The 13,855-nt window shown below is 56.8% G+C and overlaps 1 protein-coding gene across 1 annotated transcript in view; it reads left to right on the plus strand.

The window, feature by feature from the left end:
* The window catches only part of ADAMTS14 (ADAM metallopeptidase with thrombospondin type 1 motif 14), a 129,645-nt gene that overhangs the window by 100,650 nt on the left and 15,140 nt on the right, over positions 1-13,855 (plus strand). Inside the window, exons 13-20 of the mRNA XM_060126946.1 lie at positions 1,285-1,390; positions 3,101-3,244; positions 3,897-4,029; positions 5,428-5,541; positions 7,851-7,999; positions 9,938-10,113; positions 12,361-12,494; positions 12,844-12,967. Coding sequence (XP_059982929.1) covers positions 1,285-1,390; positions 3,101-3,244; positions 3,897-4,029; positions 5,428-5,541; positions 7,851-7,999; positions 9,938-10,113; positions 12,361-12,494; positions 12,844-12,967 — 1,080 coding nt within the window. The remainder of the gene's footprint in view (positions 1-1,284; positions 1,391-3,100; positions 3,245-3,896; positions 4,030-5,427; positions 5,542-7,850; positions 8,000-9,937; positions 10,114-12,360; positions 12,495-12,843; positions 12,968-13,855) is intronic.

The following is a 13,855-nucleotide window of genomic DNA, read 5'->3' on the forward strand; positions in this document are numbered from 1 at the left end:
GCTCCAGGTTGAGGGCTTTGTAGTGTTTTCTGGTTTGATGCTAGAAGAGAGGCAGCCTCTACCAAAAGGGCTGCTTGTCTGAATCCCTGAAGCCCCAAAGGCAGGCTTGTACGCACACAAACAGATTTACACACCTACACGCAGACACTTGCGTGTACAGACACATGCACACTCATGCACAGACACACATGTGCAGACACACAGACACATGTGCAAAGAGACACACATACACGTGTGTACTTGCATGCCCTGTAGAGTACATCCAGACCTCCAGGACAATCGGGACCCAAGAAGCCTTCTCACCACAGCTTCTTGTTACACCCCCAAAACCATCTCAAATAAGAGAGGATTTCAGCAATTCCGAAGACAGGGAATAGCTATCTGGTCATGGTTGGCTGAAGGCCCGAGGCAGGGAGCGCTCTCTACCATCTCCCCCTCCTCAGATGTCTTCCTCAGCCCAGGCTGCCCTCCCAGCTGATTACGGGCCCTGGGGAGGCGGGGAAGCAGCCCCCGTAGATCACGGGCCTCGCACACAAAGCTGCTTACTCAGTGCCACGTGCCGGCCCCCTGCACTGCCCGCGGCTCCTGAGGCCTGCGCAGCTGTGTCTGCCCCTTGCCTGTGTCCTCCCCTCCCCCTGCCCGCCCCCCACCTCGCCAGAGTCTCTCGCCTGTCCTCCAGGCCCAGCTCTAGGCCCCCGTAAGTCATTCCCTGGTCCCGCTCAACCCCTTCGGTCAGAGGCCTTCCCCCTAGCCACCCCACACACCCCTCTGTGCTCCTTGAACTCCGGCCCTGCAGGCCCACACCTAGGCTGACCTCGTGACCCCTAGTCTCCCTGCTAAGCCGTCTGCCCCTCCGGTGTGTGGGTGTGCTGGGGGGATGCGGGCTCGCGCCTGTGTTCCCCGTAGTCTCTAACACGGTGCCACCTGCTACCCCGCGTACACACATTTGGAGCTTGTTTGTTGACTCACCAGCGGACTGACTGTCTGGAGGGATGCAGCTCGGAAGTCGGCTGTATGCAGGCTTGGGGCCGACAGGCACAGAGAGCTGCAGGCCAGGAGGGAGGGCGGCAAGCCTTAGGACGTGGGGGCAGCTTGGCCCAGGAGCTGTACTGCGGGTGCGTACACACGGGGGGCGCGTTGGAAGGATCCTTCTTCCTCCAGGGACCCTCCGGTGGTGACCAGGTCTGGACGCCCCTGCGGTGGCTGGCTCGGCACAGACCTCGTCGAGTCCTACCTCACCTACACGTGACCTCTCTCTCTGCCCTCTCTCCCTCTCCCTGGCAGGGTACGCACCTGTTACTGGCATGTGCCACCCCCTGAGAAGCTGTGCCCTTAACCACGAAGACGGCTTCTCCTCGGCCTTTGTGGTGGCCCACGAGACCGGCCACGTGTAAGTGGCACTGAGGGGCGAGCGGTGCCTTGAGCTCTGCGGAGGTCTGCGGGTGTGGGAGGCTTCGCCCCAGTTGGGACTCCCTTCCTAGTGTCCAGGGAGATGCCAGAGGAGCTGCCCCGACGGGGATGGAGCCCTGGGGCCCAGACAGCAATTCTGGCCCTGCCTTGGGCCCAGCCCCAAATCCAGGGCCTTGGGAGACCAGATGTGGCCCTGCCTCTGGCAGGCCAGTAGCAGTGTCGCCTTATAGGCAGTGCTCTGCTCTCTGGGTGGCCTCTATCCCTCCATCTCAGCCACACCTCAAGGCCCTCCCAGTGCTCCGCGATGGAGCCCTGGCCTGAGTCCATCATAAACAGGGGCACTTAGACCCAGGCCTCGGGCCAAGCGGGTGGCGGGCTTGTGTGATCCTCGGGCCCGGATTTGGTTTAGAGCATGTTCATTCATTCATTCAACCAGTATTTCTTGAGCGCCTGAGGTGTGCCAGGCCCTGTTCTAGAAATAGGGCTGCAGTGGAGAACGGGACAGAAAAGCATGCAAGAAGCTACGTGCTGGGAGAAAACAAATAATCCACCATCCAGTGTCTGGTGGTGACATATACCTGTCACAGTCACGTCTCCTGGCCTTGTCTGTCCACAAGGGCAGAGCTACGGGACCCGCCCCCAGCTTGCCCGCCCCCAGCCCACACACAGAGTGAGGGCTGTTTTCTGCAGCTGGAAGGACATGGGAATGAGAGCAGTGGGCCAGTCCCGAGGGCGAGCCTGCCATCTGTGGTTGGCCATGCCCCTCTCTGCATCTGCCTGCCCCTGCGATTTCATCCCAGCCCTGCCGCTCACTGGGTGGGTAGCACCTCCTCTCTGGGGCCTCCGTTTCCTCATCTGCAACACGGAGGCTGACACCAGGGGAACCTCTGAGGTCCCTTCCTGCCCCGGCAGCCAATGCTTCCACATATCCTGGAGCCAGGAGTTTGTCTTCCTGTATGTGGGGGGGCAGGGCGTGTCCACTCTTCACTCACAGAGCCCCTCCCTATGGAGAGACAAGGTCAAGCTTAGAGGCCCATGTGTCTGTCTAGTGGTCAAGGCCAAATGCAGACTCCTGGGAGTGTTTAAGAATTTAGAACCTCTGGGCTTTGGTGTTAACTAGAAAGAGCAAACTTTTACATTTAAACTATCATCACGGCTGGTAGGTACCACACACAAAGCTCTGTGCTGGGTACCGCGGGGTCTAGGAGAAGCGAAGGAGGCTGGCACCCAGGGAGGGCGCAGTAAGGGAGGTCGAACTGAACAGAATGAAACTGGTCCTTGCACGTGAGACCTTGGGTCTGGAGGGAAGACAGTGCATGGCGTGTGAGTTCTTAACGGTGGTACAGGCATTCCCTGCTGTGGGAGGGCGGCCCACAGGGAGGGCGGCCAGGAAAGGTGTCCTGGGGCCAGAGTGGAGCTGGAGCTGACCTCGGAAACTGTGAGGATGTGGGTAGGGTTTGAGGAGGGGTCAGGAGGGTAGAATGAGTCCAGCCCCACTGGGGGGCCAGGTGGGGTCTCAGCTTCCATCCAGAGGGGTGGCCCTCTCCACTGCATGGTGGGGAAACTGAGGCCAGAAGTCACAGTCTGAAGCCTGGTCAGGGCAGGGTCTCAGGCCCGCCTGCTCATCTCCCCAGGGGTGGGCTCCCTGGGCATGACTGAGGGCTCCCCTCTGTCCTCCCCCACCCTCCAGGCTCGGCATGGAGCACGATGGTCAGGGGAACGGCTGCGCAGATGAGACCAGCCTGGGCAGCGTCATGGCGCCCCTGGTGCAGGCTGCCTTCCACCGCTTCCACTGGTCCCACTGCAGCAAGCTGGAACTCAGCCGCTACCTCCCGTAGGTCACCTCCACCCTCTGGGCCCGGATGGGGAGCAAGCGGCCTGCCACTCCATCTCCCCCAAGTCATCTCCCCTCCTAACACCATCCTACTCCTGACACATGCTCAATTCTGGGTTTGCCGGTCAGCTTCTGGGGCTCCGGGGACGTGGAGGCCCAGGACAAGCATTGGACTCAGGAGCTCAAGGCCGAGAATGGGCGCAGAGTGGATTTGGGCGGGATGGGTGCCGGCAGAGATACCGTCTCTAACCTCACGCAGCAGCCGGCCAGCGCCCAGTGTACGTCCTGCATGGCGGGCTGACTTGTCTTCTTCTCTCAGTGCAGTGAGCCCTCAAATTGTCCACGAGCCAACCCTTCATCTGGGCCATGATGTGTCTCTGTAATGCGGGCAAAACAGGCCCCGTAAGAAAACCACAAGCTGAGTGCCTAACCGCAGTCCTGGGTCCCCTTGCCCTGGAGCTCCCAGACATGGTCGTGGGTGGAAGCGAGGGGAGGGCAGCCTGTCCTCCCTGGACAGCACAGCTCCTGGCACAGGGCAGCGGGGGCAGATTCCTGCAGGCCTTCCTTGCTTGGTTAACACCCCCTCCTCTGGGAAGGGAGAGCTTGGGAATTCCTGTCCCCACCCTGCTCACCTCCCTGCCTCTGCCGGCAGCTCCTATGACTGCCTCCTTGATGATCCCTTTGCACCTGCCTGGCCCCGGCCCCCAGAGCTGCCCGGCATTGACTACTCAATGGACGAGCAATGCCGCTTTGACTTCGGCACTGGGTACCACACCTGCTCAGCGGTGAGTTCCCACGGCCTCTGCCAGCTGGATGCCAGGTCAGGTCCTCCTGGGATGCAGGCTGGTCATTCACAGAGCACCTTAGCCCAGGCAGGGTGACCAGGGCCCAGGCCCTGCCGCTTTCTGCCATATCCCCGCCCCACGCAGGGGTGGGGGGCCAGCGTGTGTGGCGGCTGGAGAATGCCTGGAAAGATGGGAACAGAGTAGAACAGAGAGGGTGGGCCACCGCTGGGGTCCTGGTTGGGCTGGTCACCGGGGGAGTTTATCTGTCAGGTGGCCCATGTGTCAGATCAGGTGCTGGGCTCTGGCCTGGTGGAGAAATACTTGCCACCCTCTGCTCTTTGGGCACTTGGAGGATGTTTTGGGCAGACTTCCCACACTGGTAAAGTTCTCGTGTGCCCCATATAACCTCTCTCCAGGGGGTCAATTGCATGCTTCCCCACCCCTCCCCTACCCCCATCCCCTACTTGGGGAGAGAGATACAAGGGAGCAGAGCCCTGTCCCTACTCTGCAGACAGGGCAGGGGAGAGCCTGGAGCCACCTAGGAGAGAATTGAACAGCTGCTAACCAGGGCCCAGGTGGAGCCTCAGAGACGCGGACATCCCAGGGCAGGGGGCTCTCTGAGGGGTCAGGCCTTGATGCCTCGAGTACCTCAAACCGCCCCCATCCAGGAATGCAGCCCCCTCCTCAGCTCTGCAGGACCAGAAGGCCCTGTGTGTGGCCACCCTGCCCACTGCCCAGGCCACACTGGAACAGCTGGTCTCTGCTTTGGGAGTGGAGAAACAGCTGGGATATGGGATTTCAGTGCCCAGATGCTGTGTTTGTAGGACACTAGTCTGGCCAGCAGGGGATGACAGGAGAGAAAAGGAAATTGGGGCTTTCCTGGACAGTGTGAAGCAGAAGGGTGCCAACCTCTGGTGTGGCTGGGTGAGATTAGAGGGAGGTGGGAGTCCTGACCTTGTCTGGGTGCTGCAGGGTCTGGGCTAGACTGGCAGCCCTCTCAAAGCCCTCCACATGCACAGAGCTCAGGGGGTATCAGTGGACCCAGCCTCCCCAGAGCCTCAAACCCTGGTCCCTGCTCAGTCACAGAGTGGCCTCTGCAAAGGCAGGGAGGGAGGCCTGGGGAGGGAGACCAGAGGCGTGTGGGCTGTGGCTGGTGCCTTCTCTTCGGTGCCCTGTTGGAGAGAGGAGGGGTCACTGAGGCCAGTGGCTCTTGTGGTGGGGTCGAGCTTGTGTGCGCGCGGGGCTCTGGCTAGACGGGCCCCTCCTGCCCCCCTCGCAGTGTTCTGGCCCCAATGCCCACCACACCCTCCCCTCGCTCTGTCACTGTCCTTTGCCCCCGGACAACGTGTCAGAGCTGGGGAGCTAGTCCGGCCCAGTGACCCTGAACCTGCCGTGCAGTTCAGGACCTTCGAGGCCTGCAAGCAGCTGTGGTGCAGCCATCCTGACAACCCTTACTTCTGCAAGACCAAGAAGGGGCCCCCGCTGGACGGGACGGAGTGTGCGCCAGGCAAGGTACCTGCGGACCGGGGGCTGCAGCAGGAGCGCCTTCCTGGGGCACAGGCCCCACGGGAGACCCACCTTGCTGCTGAGTGTGGATATGAATGCGTGGCGGGGGCTGGGGGAGGGCTGAGGACAGGAGCCAGCCTCGCGTGCGGGCAGATGGGCAGGGAGTCCTCGCAGGAACTCACACACACGCCCTCTCCTCTCTGGCACCACAGTCCTTGGCTTCTACAGCAGCAGAGTTTGGCCTTGTCTCCCAGCCCATCGGCAGGAATGCTTACTGCCATCTGAGGAGAATGCAGCCCAGGCAGGTTAGGGAACTTGTGGAGGTCAAGCAGAGGGTGACTAGCTGAGAAGAGGTGAAGGGAAGATTCCAGGTGTTCTGCCTCCTCCCCCCGCCCACCATGCTGTTTCTTACCCCTCCCCCGCAAACCGGCCCTTTCGTGTACTTCCTGGGGCGTGTTTGCACCCTCTTGTGTGTGTGAGTGTCAGGAGGACCCCGGATCTGAGAGCCCTGAACTGAGGTCTGAAACCCACCTCTGCTCTATCGCTGGCCCTGCTCCCCTCCCCCCATTTCTGTGTGGTGACCTTGGTCCATTCTTTGACCCCTGCTGAGCCCTGACCAAGCATCCTACCCGCTCCTCAGGTTGTTATGAACTTGTGAGTCATGTCAAAGCAAATGAGAGGGCTGGGAAGAAGCACGGTGCTGCCCCCAGCAGCCTGTCCTCTGCCCTTCACCCTCTGCCCTTATCTGTTCTTCCCATTCTCATCTATAAATGGTCTGTCCCTTCACAGATGTGTGGGGCTTCCCATGGCCTTGTACAGGCCCTGTGGGCTCCAGACCTGGAGGGCTATTATCCTGGAGCCTCGGGTCTACCTGCTCCAGGTGTGTTCGAGTTACCAGGCCCTCTCCTATCACAATTTCACATAAGAGTTAATCAACGGCTCTCAGTTTTGTCTGCGTATTAGAACCATCTGGGGAGCTTTAAAATCCCCCACACCCCAGAACAGGGAGTGACTGCAAACGGGCACAAGATATCTCTTACGATGGTGGAAATGTTCCAAAATTGTATTGTGGTGATGGTTGCCAAATGCTGTAAGTTTATGAAAAGTCATTGAATTGTACACTTGAAATGAGTGAAGTTTATGGCCTGTAAATTTCAGTTGACCCTTGAATAACACAGGTTGGGACTGCACGGGTCTGCTTATACGCGGATGTGTTTCTTTTCAACAGTAAATACCACAATACTACCAATCGGTGGTTGATTGAATCTGGATGCAGACCATGGATATGGAGGACCGACTATAAGTTATATGTAGATTTTCAACTGCAGAGGGCAGGCACCCCTAACCCCTGAGTTGTTCAATGGTCAACTGTATAGTGCTTCTTTTAAAAATTACCACTTCTTTTAAAAATCCCTACCTCTAGAGAGCCTGACTCAGTCTGGGGTGAAGCTGAGGCATCCAGAGTTCTTAAATGTTCCCCAAGTGACTCCAAGACTGAGAACTACTGAGTTATCTCTTGAAAAAGACCCAGAGAGCTTTGCTGTATTTCTTACCTATGGCCCTACAGGAAAAGGGAAGGGGGTTGACTTTGGTTGAGCCCTCCTTTGTGCCTGGCCTTGTGCTGAGGGCTTTGTGAGTGTTGCTGCCTTCAGTTCTTAGAACAGTCCCATTTAACAGGCAAGTACACTGAGGCTCAGCAAGGTGAAGCTATGCCCAAACCACACATAGCTAGTAGTGGCCGAGCTGGGGTTCAAACCCAGGCCTCTTGGACTTGAGGCCTATGCTCCCTCCACTGCGTGGATGGACCTCCCGGGTGGCTGGCTTCCCTCCCATGAACATACCTGCCTGGGGTCCCTGGATGGTGATTTCAAGGTACAGAGCCAAGATCAACTCTAGATTGTGTGGGAAGATTGTGTCTTCTCTCCCTTATCAGCCCTTTGTTTCTCTGGGGGTGGTAAACCAAATAATTGCACAGCTGTTGTCACCATGAATAATACCATCTGCCGTTTCGGGAGGGCTGTGTGTGCCAGGTGTTATCTCATCGAATGCTCACAGCAGCCCTGTGGGCAGGTGCTGTTATCCCCATGGTACAGTCGAGGAATAGGGTCAGAAAGGGGAGCCCTTTGTTGAAGGTTCCTCAGCGCATGGTGGGGCTGGGATTCTGGGTGACCCTGAGGCTCGTGCTCTTAACGTTCCTTTTTCTGGGCTCACCTGTGGTGCCTGCCAGCTGTGCCGTGTGCCCGCTTGGGCACTTCCTATGGCAGGCTAGGCAGCGGTGGCCCTAGGGTGACCTCGCACCCTCTGCTCCATCCCAGTGGTGCTTCAAAGGTCACTGCATCTGGAAGTCGCCGGAGCAGACTTACGGCCAGGATGGAGGCTGGAGCTCCTGGACTAAGTTCGGGTCATGTTCACGGTCGTGTGGGGGCGGGGTTCGATCCCGTAGCCGGAGCTGTGACAATCCCCCGTGAGTGCACTGGGCTGAGGTGGGCAGGGCAGGGGCCCGAGGGGGTTGGAGAGGGAGTCGCTGGGGGGCAGGGCACAAGAAAGAAGGTCCCCTGCAGGTGGCTGTGTACGTATTCCAGTGGATGACGGCCCAGAATTGTTGGGGGCGCCAAACCACTTCCACCTGGGTCTGACATCTCCCTTTGTGTCTTACTGACATCTGAGAATGGGTCCGAACCAGTGATTCTCAGATTCTCGTCTGAGAAGAATCTGGGTGGGCCCAAGACTTGGCCAGTTTAACGAGCCCTCCTGTGACCCTCATCCTCCAGCTAAACTTTGAGAAAACACTGGTCTAAATGTTCACTAGCCATGTCTTGGGAGGATAAATTCCCCAAGTCTCTTTCCTACTACCTGAAGCAAAACTCCCTTCAATTTTTCTTAACTTACCTCTTTCTAACATCAAGTCCCCCCCCTCACTACCCCCTACCCATATGTCAGCATTCTGGGGGAATAATCTCTTTCTCCCATTTATCCCCTCTATGGGGACCCCCTCCCATGGTTTTGGAACCTCTGAGCACCAGCTTTTGATGGCCTCCGTCTCCCAAGCTGAAGCAGCCTGCTTAGAACAGCTTCGTGAGAGATGGGGGCCGGCTGGGGCCGGCCGTGTGGCTCAGCTCTCTCCACGTTCAGTGATTCTGAACCTCTGTGGGGCAGGGCCGGTCCCAGCCCTCACAGTGCTGAGTGATGCGATAGGGACCTCAGAATGGCAGGGTCCTAGGATCACAGAGGCTCGGGGGTGGTCACCCTCCCTCCAGGATCCTCAGGAGTGGTCCTTCATACTCTGCTGTGTACCTCCAGGGAAGGGACGCTCTGTGCCCCCTGGAGCAGCCTATTCCTGTGTACTGACCCTTTACAAATATGAGACGAAATGAACAGCCTTCAACCTGTTGGGGGTAGGAAAGCCAGGTTAAAGAAAGGCACGGTGATGCCCACTCTGGATAGACCACCTCCCAGTCCTGAGAGTTATCCCCATTTATTGAACTCGTCTACGATAATAACTATTTTTATTTTATGAGGCTTAAATGAAGTATAATCTATGCACTCTCAGCACCATTTCCATGCCCAGCACAGATTAATAAAGGACAGCTGCTGTTATAATTACCCCAGTGCACGGAGCACTTTCTCTGTGCCAGGCGGGCTGCTAAGCACTTCCATGCATAAACCCATGTAATCCTCCCAGCATCTCTGAGCAGAGTTCCAGTAACCTTGTTCACTGGGGTACTTTGTATCCATAATCTTACCGGATCCTTTTAATTTCATGGGGAAGAGAGTACAGATTTAAATACCTTTTTAAAATGTATTCTTCACAGACACACCAGGAGGTAGGTAAAATAAGAAGTGTTATGGTCCCTCCTTTAAAGCAGAAGTTAAGACAGCAAGACTTGGGGTTAGATTTAGCCAGGTCTTCTTACTCCAAATCCAAGTCTCTTTTTACCACTCCGCAGTTTATTATGATATTAAATGGAAGTGGATGCAAGTAGGAGCAGCTGAGTCATTTATTGAGGGCCTACCATGTGTCAGGAGCTGTGTGACGGCTGAAAGAATAAACAAAGATGAATCAGATTGATTTCTCTTCTAGCCCAGCTGGAGGGGGTTAGTCATTCCCTCCTGTCTTCCTCCCTCTCCCTCCCCCCATCCTTTGCCCCCTTTCTTTTGCTCATTCTCTCCTCTCCCCCATCACACACACACACACACACACAATAGGTGGCATATGCCTGAAGGGACCACAAGGCTCTGAGCTCAGCAGTCCTCACAGTGGGGGTTCCTCTCTAGTTTGTAAGTTAGTGGAGCCCCTTTTTATGCTACTCTAAAAGGCTGGGCTACCCCAGGTCACCATGTGGGAAGCCTGCCCCCACCCCGAGCCTTTCCAGCCAGCACGGTCTCTCTGCGCTCGCCCCAGCCCAGCCTATGGAGGCCGCCTGTGCTCGGGGCCCACGTTCCAGTACCAGGTCTGCAACGGCGAGGAGTGTCCGGGGCCCTACGAGGACTTCCGGGCCCAGCAGTGCGCCAAGCGCAACTCCTATTACGTCCACCAGAATGCCAAGCACAGCTGGATCCCCTACGAGCCGGACGACGGTGAGTGGAGTCCTGCTCCCCACGCCCACCCCGTGGCCTTGGGCATCTGCTGGGTCCATGTCTTCCCAGGCAGGGCTTCCCAGGCCTGGCCCACCAGTGAAGGTGGAGGGACAGCGGTGGCACCAAAAGGGATATTGCAGTCAGCAAGTTTGCCACGCGCCTTTGTGCAGGCCTTTGCGCTGTGTGCGTTGGGGGAGGCACAATCCTCATCACAACCATCCTTGATTTGTACGCTTACGCTGACCGTTTTCTGTCAGATGCAAGGACAATGTCTTGAGCAAGGGTTACTTGGCCCAGAGGCACCGGCTGGCAGCAGTGCTGGCTGTCGGGGTTGGTGCCTTTCGGACATGTCCTTACCTGTGCGGAAGGCCCGGTACAGGTGCGGGTGCCCCTTGCTTTGCTCCTGAGAAGCTTTGTCCTGTTACATACCATGTTTTTAGGTTTTACTGATGGTGCTACTGTTTCAGTAGTTAATGAAAATGATTTGAAAGTCAGACCGACGGGAGTCTGTGGGATCCTCCTACTGACCCCCTACAGGCTACCCTGGACACAGGTCTCAGGACTCAAGCGGAGGGTCTGAATTCTGGGGCCAAGCCAGTGCCTATCTGTTTTGGAGCATTTCCAGTGATGGCTCTCGCAGCGGCAGAGAGAACCCAGTGAAGGGCTGGATTCATGCCTTCAGGCTGGAAGGGCCTTTAACGGTCCTCTCAGTCTACTTTCCCCTGCAGGCCTCTCCATGGTCCTTCCATAGCCTGATGCTTACCCCCTACCGTGTAGCCCTCGGCATCAGACGGCGCCGATCAGAATGGCCTTTCCTGAGCCCAGGGCCACCTCTTCGTAGCCCTGGTTCCAGAGTATCAGTTGCAAGACCTTCCATCTTCAGCTCACGTTTAGAATGACAGCCTTCAAGTTGGAAGGGACCTTGGAGGCCTGTGTATTGCCCGCCAGTGCACAGACCCCTCCAGAACATGCTTGTAGGGAGTGTCTTCTCCCTGCTTAGACTCCTCCTAGCCTGGGGAGCTCACCACTCCCGTGCCACTGTCGGCTGGCTTCCAGGGCTGCCCAGAAACCCACCTGCCTGGGGTGCACTGGTCAGGGTCCTGCCTGTCTTCGGGAGGGATGCAGCCCCCCACCCCTTAGCCCCTGGCCCAGGTCCCACCAGGAATATGACTCCCCCTCTGCATGAAATCCAAAGTAGTATTGGATGTTGTGGCTCCGGACTTGAGTCCTGAGTGCTGGGGCAAGACGTCACCAGGGAGCCCAGGGGTGAGGACCCTGGAGCCAGATGGTTCCTTACAAATTTTTCTTTGGAAGCCTTGCACATCCATGCAGACCCACACAAGCTGCTGCAACAGGGGTGGAGAAGGGCTGCAAGGCCAATGGGGCAGCTGGACTTTGGGTTTTCCCAGGACTTTTAGTCAAATTCCAGGAAGTTAGCTAAGCCCCAGCCTCCCTTTTCCTAAGAAACACAGCAAGTGTTTATATGTTCTCCGGAACCTACTCTTGTAGGACGTTAATAGCCTTGATTTGACTGTTAGAACTAGAAAGGATCTCCCTCCTTCCCTCACTGCTGCTCCGTTTTGTAAACCCAAGCACAGACCACTGTTCTGCCTTACTTTCATGCAGCCTTCTCATGTTCACAAGCATGGTAAGGTTCACCATCGTATGTGTGACTGGTGACGTGTATGTAGAGGTCAGAGCAGGACTCAAGCCAGACTGCCTGGGTTAGAATCCTGGCTCTGCCACTTACTGGGTGGCTGTATGGCCTTGAGCAAATTCCTTAACCTCTCTGGTCCTTGGTTTCCTCCTCTGTAATGCTACTTCCTTGGGGGTATGGAGAGGCTTAACTTAAGTTAATTCACGAAAAGCATTAAAGTTGTACAGTAAGAATGTATAAAGGTTTTAGAAGTCTGGCACATAGTAAGCTTTCATTAAGTGTGGGCTTATTAGTATTGTTATTATTATTGTTTTATCACTTGATGTTTCTTAACGACGTGATGTGGCATTTTACTGATCAGGCGTAATAAATAAGGAACTGAGGCTCAGAGAGGTCAGATAATTTGCCCAAGGTCACATGGCTCATAAGTGACACAGCACGGATTTTAAGCCCAGCTCCACACCTAGTTCTCCCCCTGTTGCCCAGAGCTGGCCCCTGGAGCTTCCTGTTCGGGCCACGTGTTAATGTCGGTCTAGGCCAACCCACCTTCTCCGAGCCCAGCTGGCTCAGTGTGGTCCCTTTCCCCACAGACGCCCAGAAGTGTGAGCTGATCTGCCAGTCAGAGGACACAGGGGACGTGGTCTTCATGAACCAGGTGGTCCACGACGGGACTCGCTGCAGCTACCGGGACCCGTACAGCATGTGTGCCCGCGGCGAGTGCGTGGTAGGTGCCCCCCTCCTGGCTGCCCACCCTCTGCCTGCCCCGGGAGACTAGAGGGCTGCACTGCCTCCTTCTCCCTGGGAAGACAGGCATTGCCTCCCCTTCCTCACCCATGACACCCCTTGGACCTTGGGATGCTGGAAAAGGGTTACTGCCCAACCCCATTCGATGGGAGAGGCGTGGCCAGGTTTAAGACCTTGCCCATGTCACACGGTGACTCCAAGAATGGCTCTCGGTCCAGGGTCCTCTCCTGTCAGGGCCTGGGGACTGAGGAGGGGGCCAGGGGCTGCCGACCTGTGGGTGGTGGTGGGGCATGGAAGCCTCTTCCCGCTGACCCCGTCTCTGGCTTCAGCCCGTCGGCTGTGACAAGGAGGTGGGGTCCATGAAGGCAGATGACAAGTGTGGGGTCTGTGGCGGCGACAACTCCCACTGCAGGACTGTGAAGGGGACTCTGGGCAAGGCCTCCAAGCAGGCAGGTGAGCAGGTTAGGGCTGGGGGACGACCAGGAGGGGCTGGGGTCCTGGCCCAGCTAGCGTCCCTAGAGCCCGAACCATCCCTTAGGTGGGCCCTCCCTCCTTGAGCCGGGCCACGGTTCTGGTGCGGGGGGGCGCCCTGGAGCCTGTCTCAGACCACAGCTGCCCCCAGCTGTGGTTCCTCATTTTCCAGGCGTGCTGCGCCTGCACTTGGGCTCGGGAGCTCAGAAGCATTTCCTGCTTGGCACTGTGTTGTCCTAGGAACTCAGCCATCTCTTTGGCCTGGGGCTGTTAGTGGGAATGAGGGTCCAGACAGATCTGTAGATGAGGCCCAGGCTGGACTGGTAATTTCCTTTTTGCTCTTCTCTCTCACTTTTTTTTTTTTTTTTTTTTTTTTAACTGAAGTGCTTCCTGCTTTGAACTCCTGGTGCCTCAGAGTTCCTTGACTTCCCTCCCCACCTCCAATCTGGCCACACTTGCTGTTGAAAAGGGCCGGATATTAGTCCTTTACACTTCAGTATGAACTAGATTCTTTCCCCTTGGGGCGTGTTTCACCTTTGCCATGCCTCTCCTCGCTGGGGGAAAGTTGATTGCTCTGAGAAAGGTTAGTTTTCAGGCCTCGGATTGGGAGGATCACGGGGGCCCCCCATGCTGGATCTTCATGGCCTATTTCATCAAGATTCCTACAGTGGCTTAAAGTGTGAGAAGAAAGAGGGGAGGGAAAGTCAGGAGAGAAAAGGAGGGTCAAGAAAGTGGCAGATAATAGGAACTAACACACACACAGAGCCCAGTAGTATTTATAGAGCATCTTAAGCGATATGAACTGTGATCCTCTCAGCACCTTATGGAGAAGGGCCCCTTCCTATTTTACAGACAAAGAAACTGAGGTTC

The sequence above is a fragment of the Lagenorhynchus albirostris genome, chromosome 16, assembly GCF_949774975.1.
Source record: "Lagenorhynchus albirostris chromosome 16, mLagAlb1.1, whole genome shotgun sequence".
Taxonomy (NCBI): domain Eukaryota; kingdom Metazoa; phylum Chordata; class Mammalia; order Artiodactyla; family Delphinidae; genus Lagenorhynchus; species Lagenorhynchus albirostris.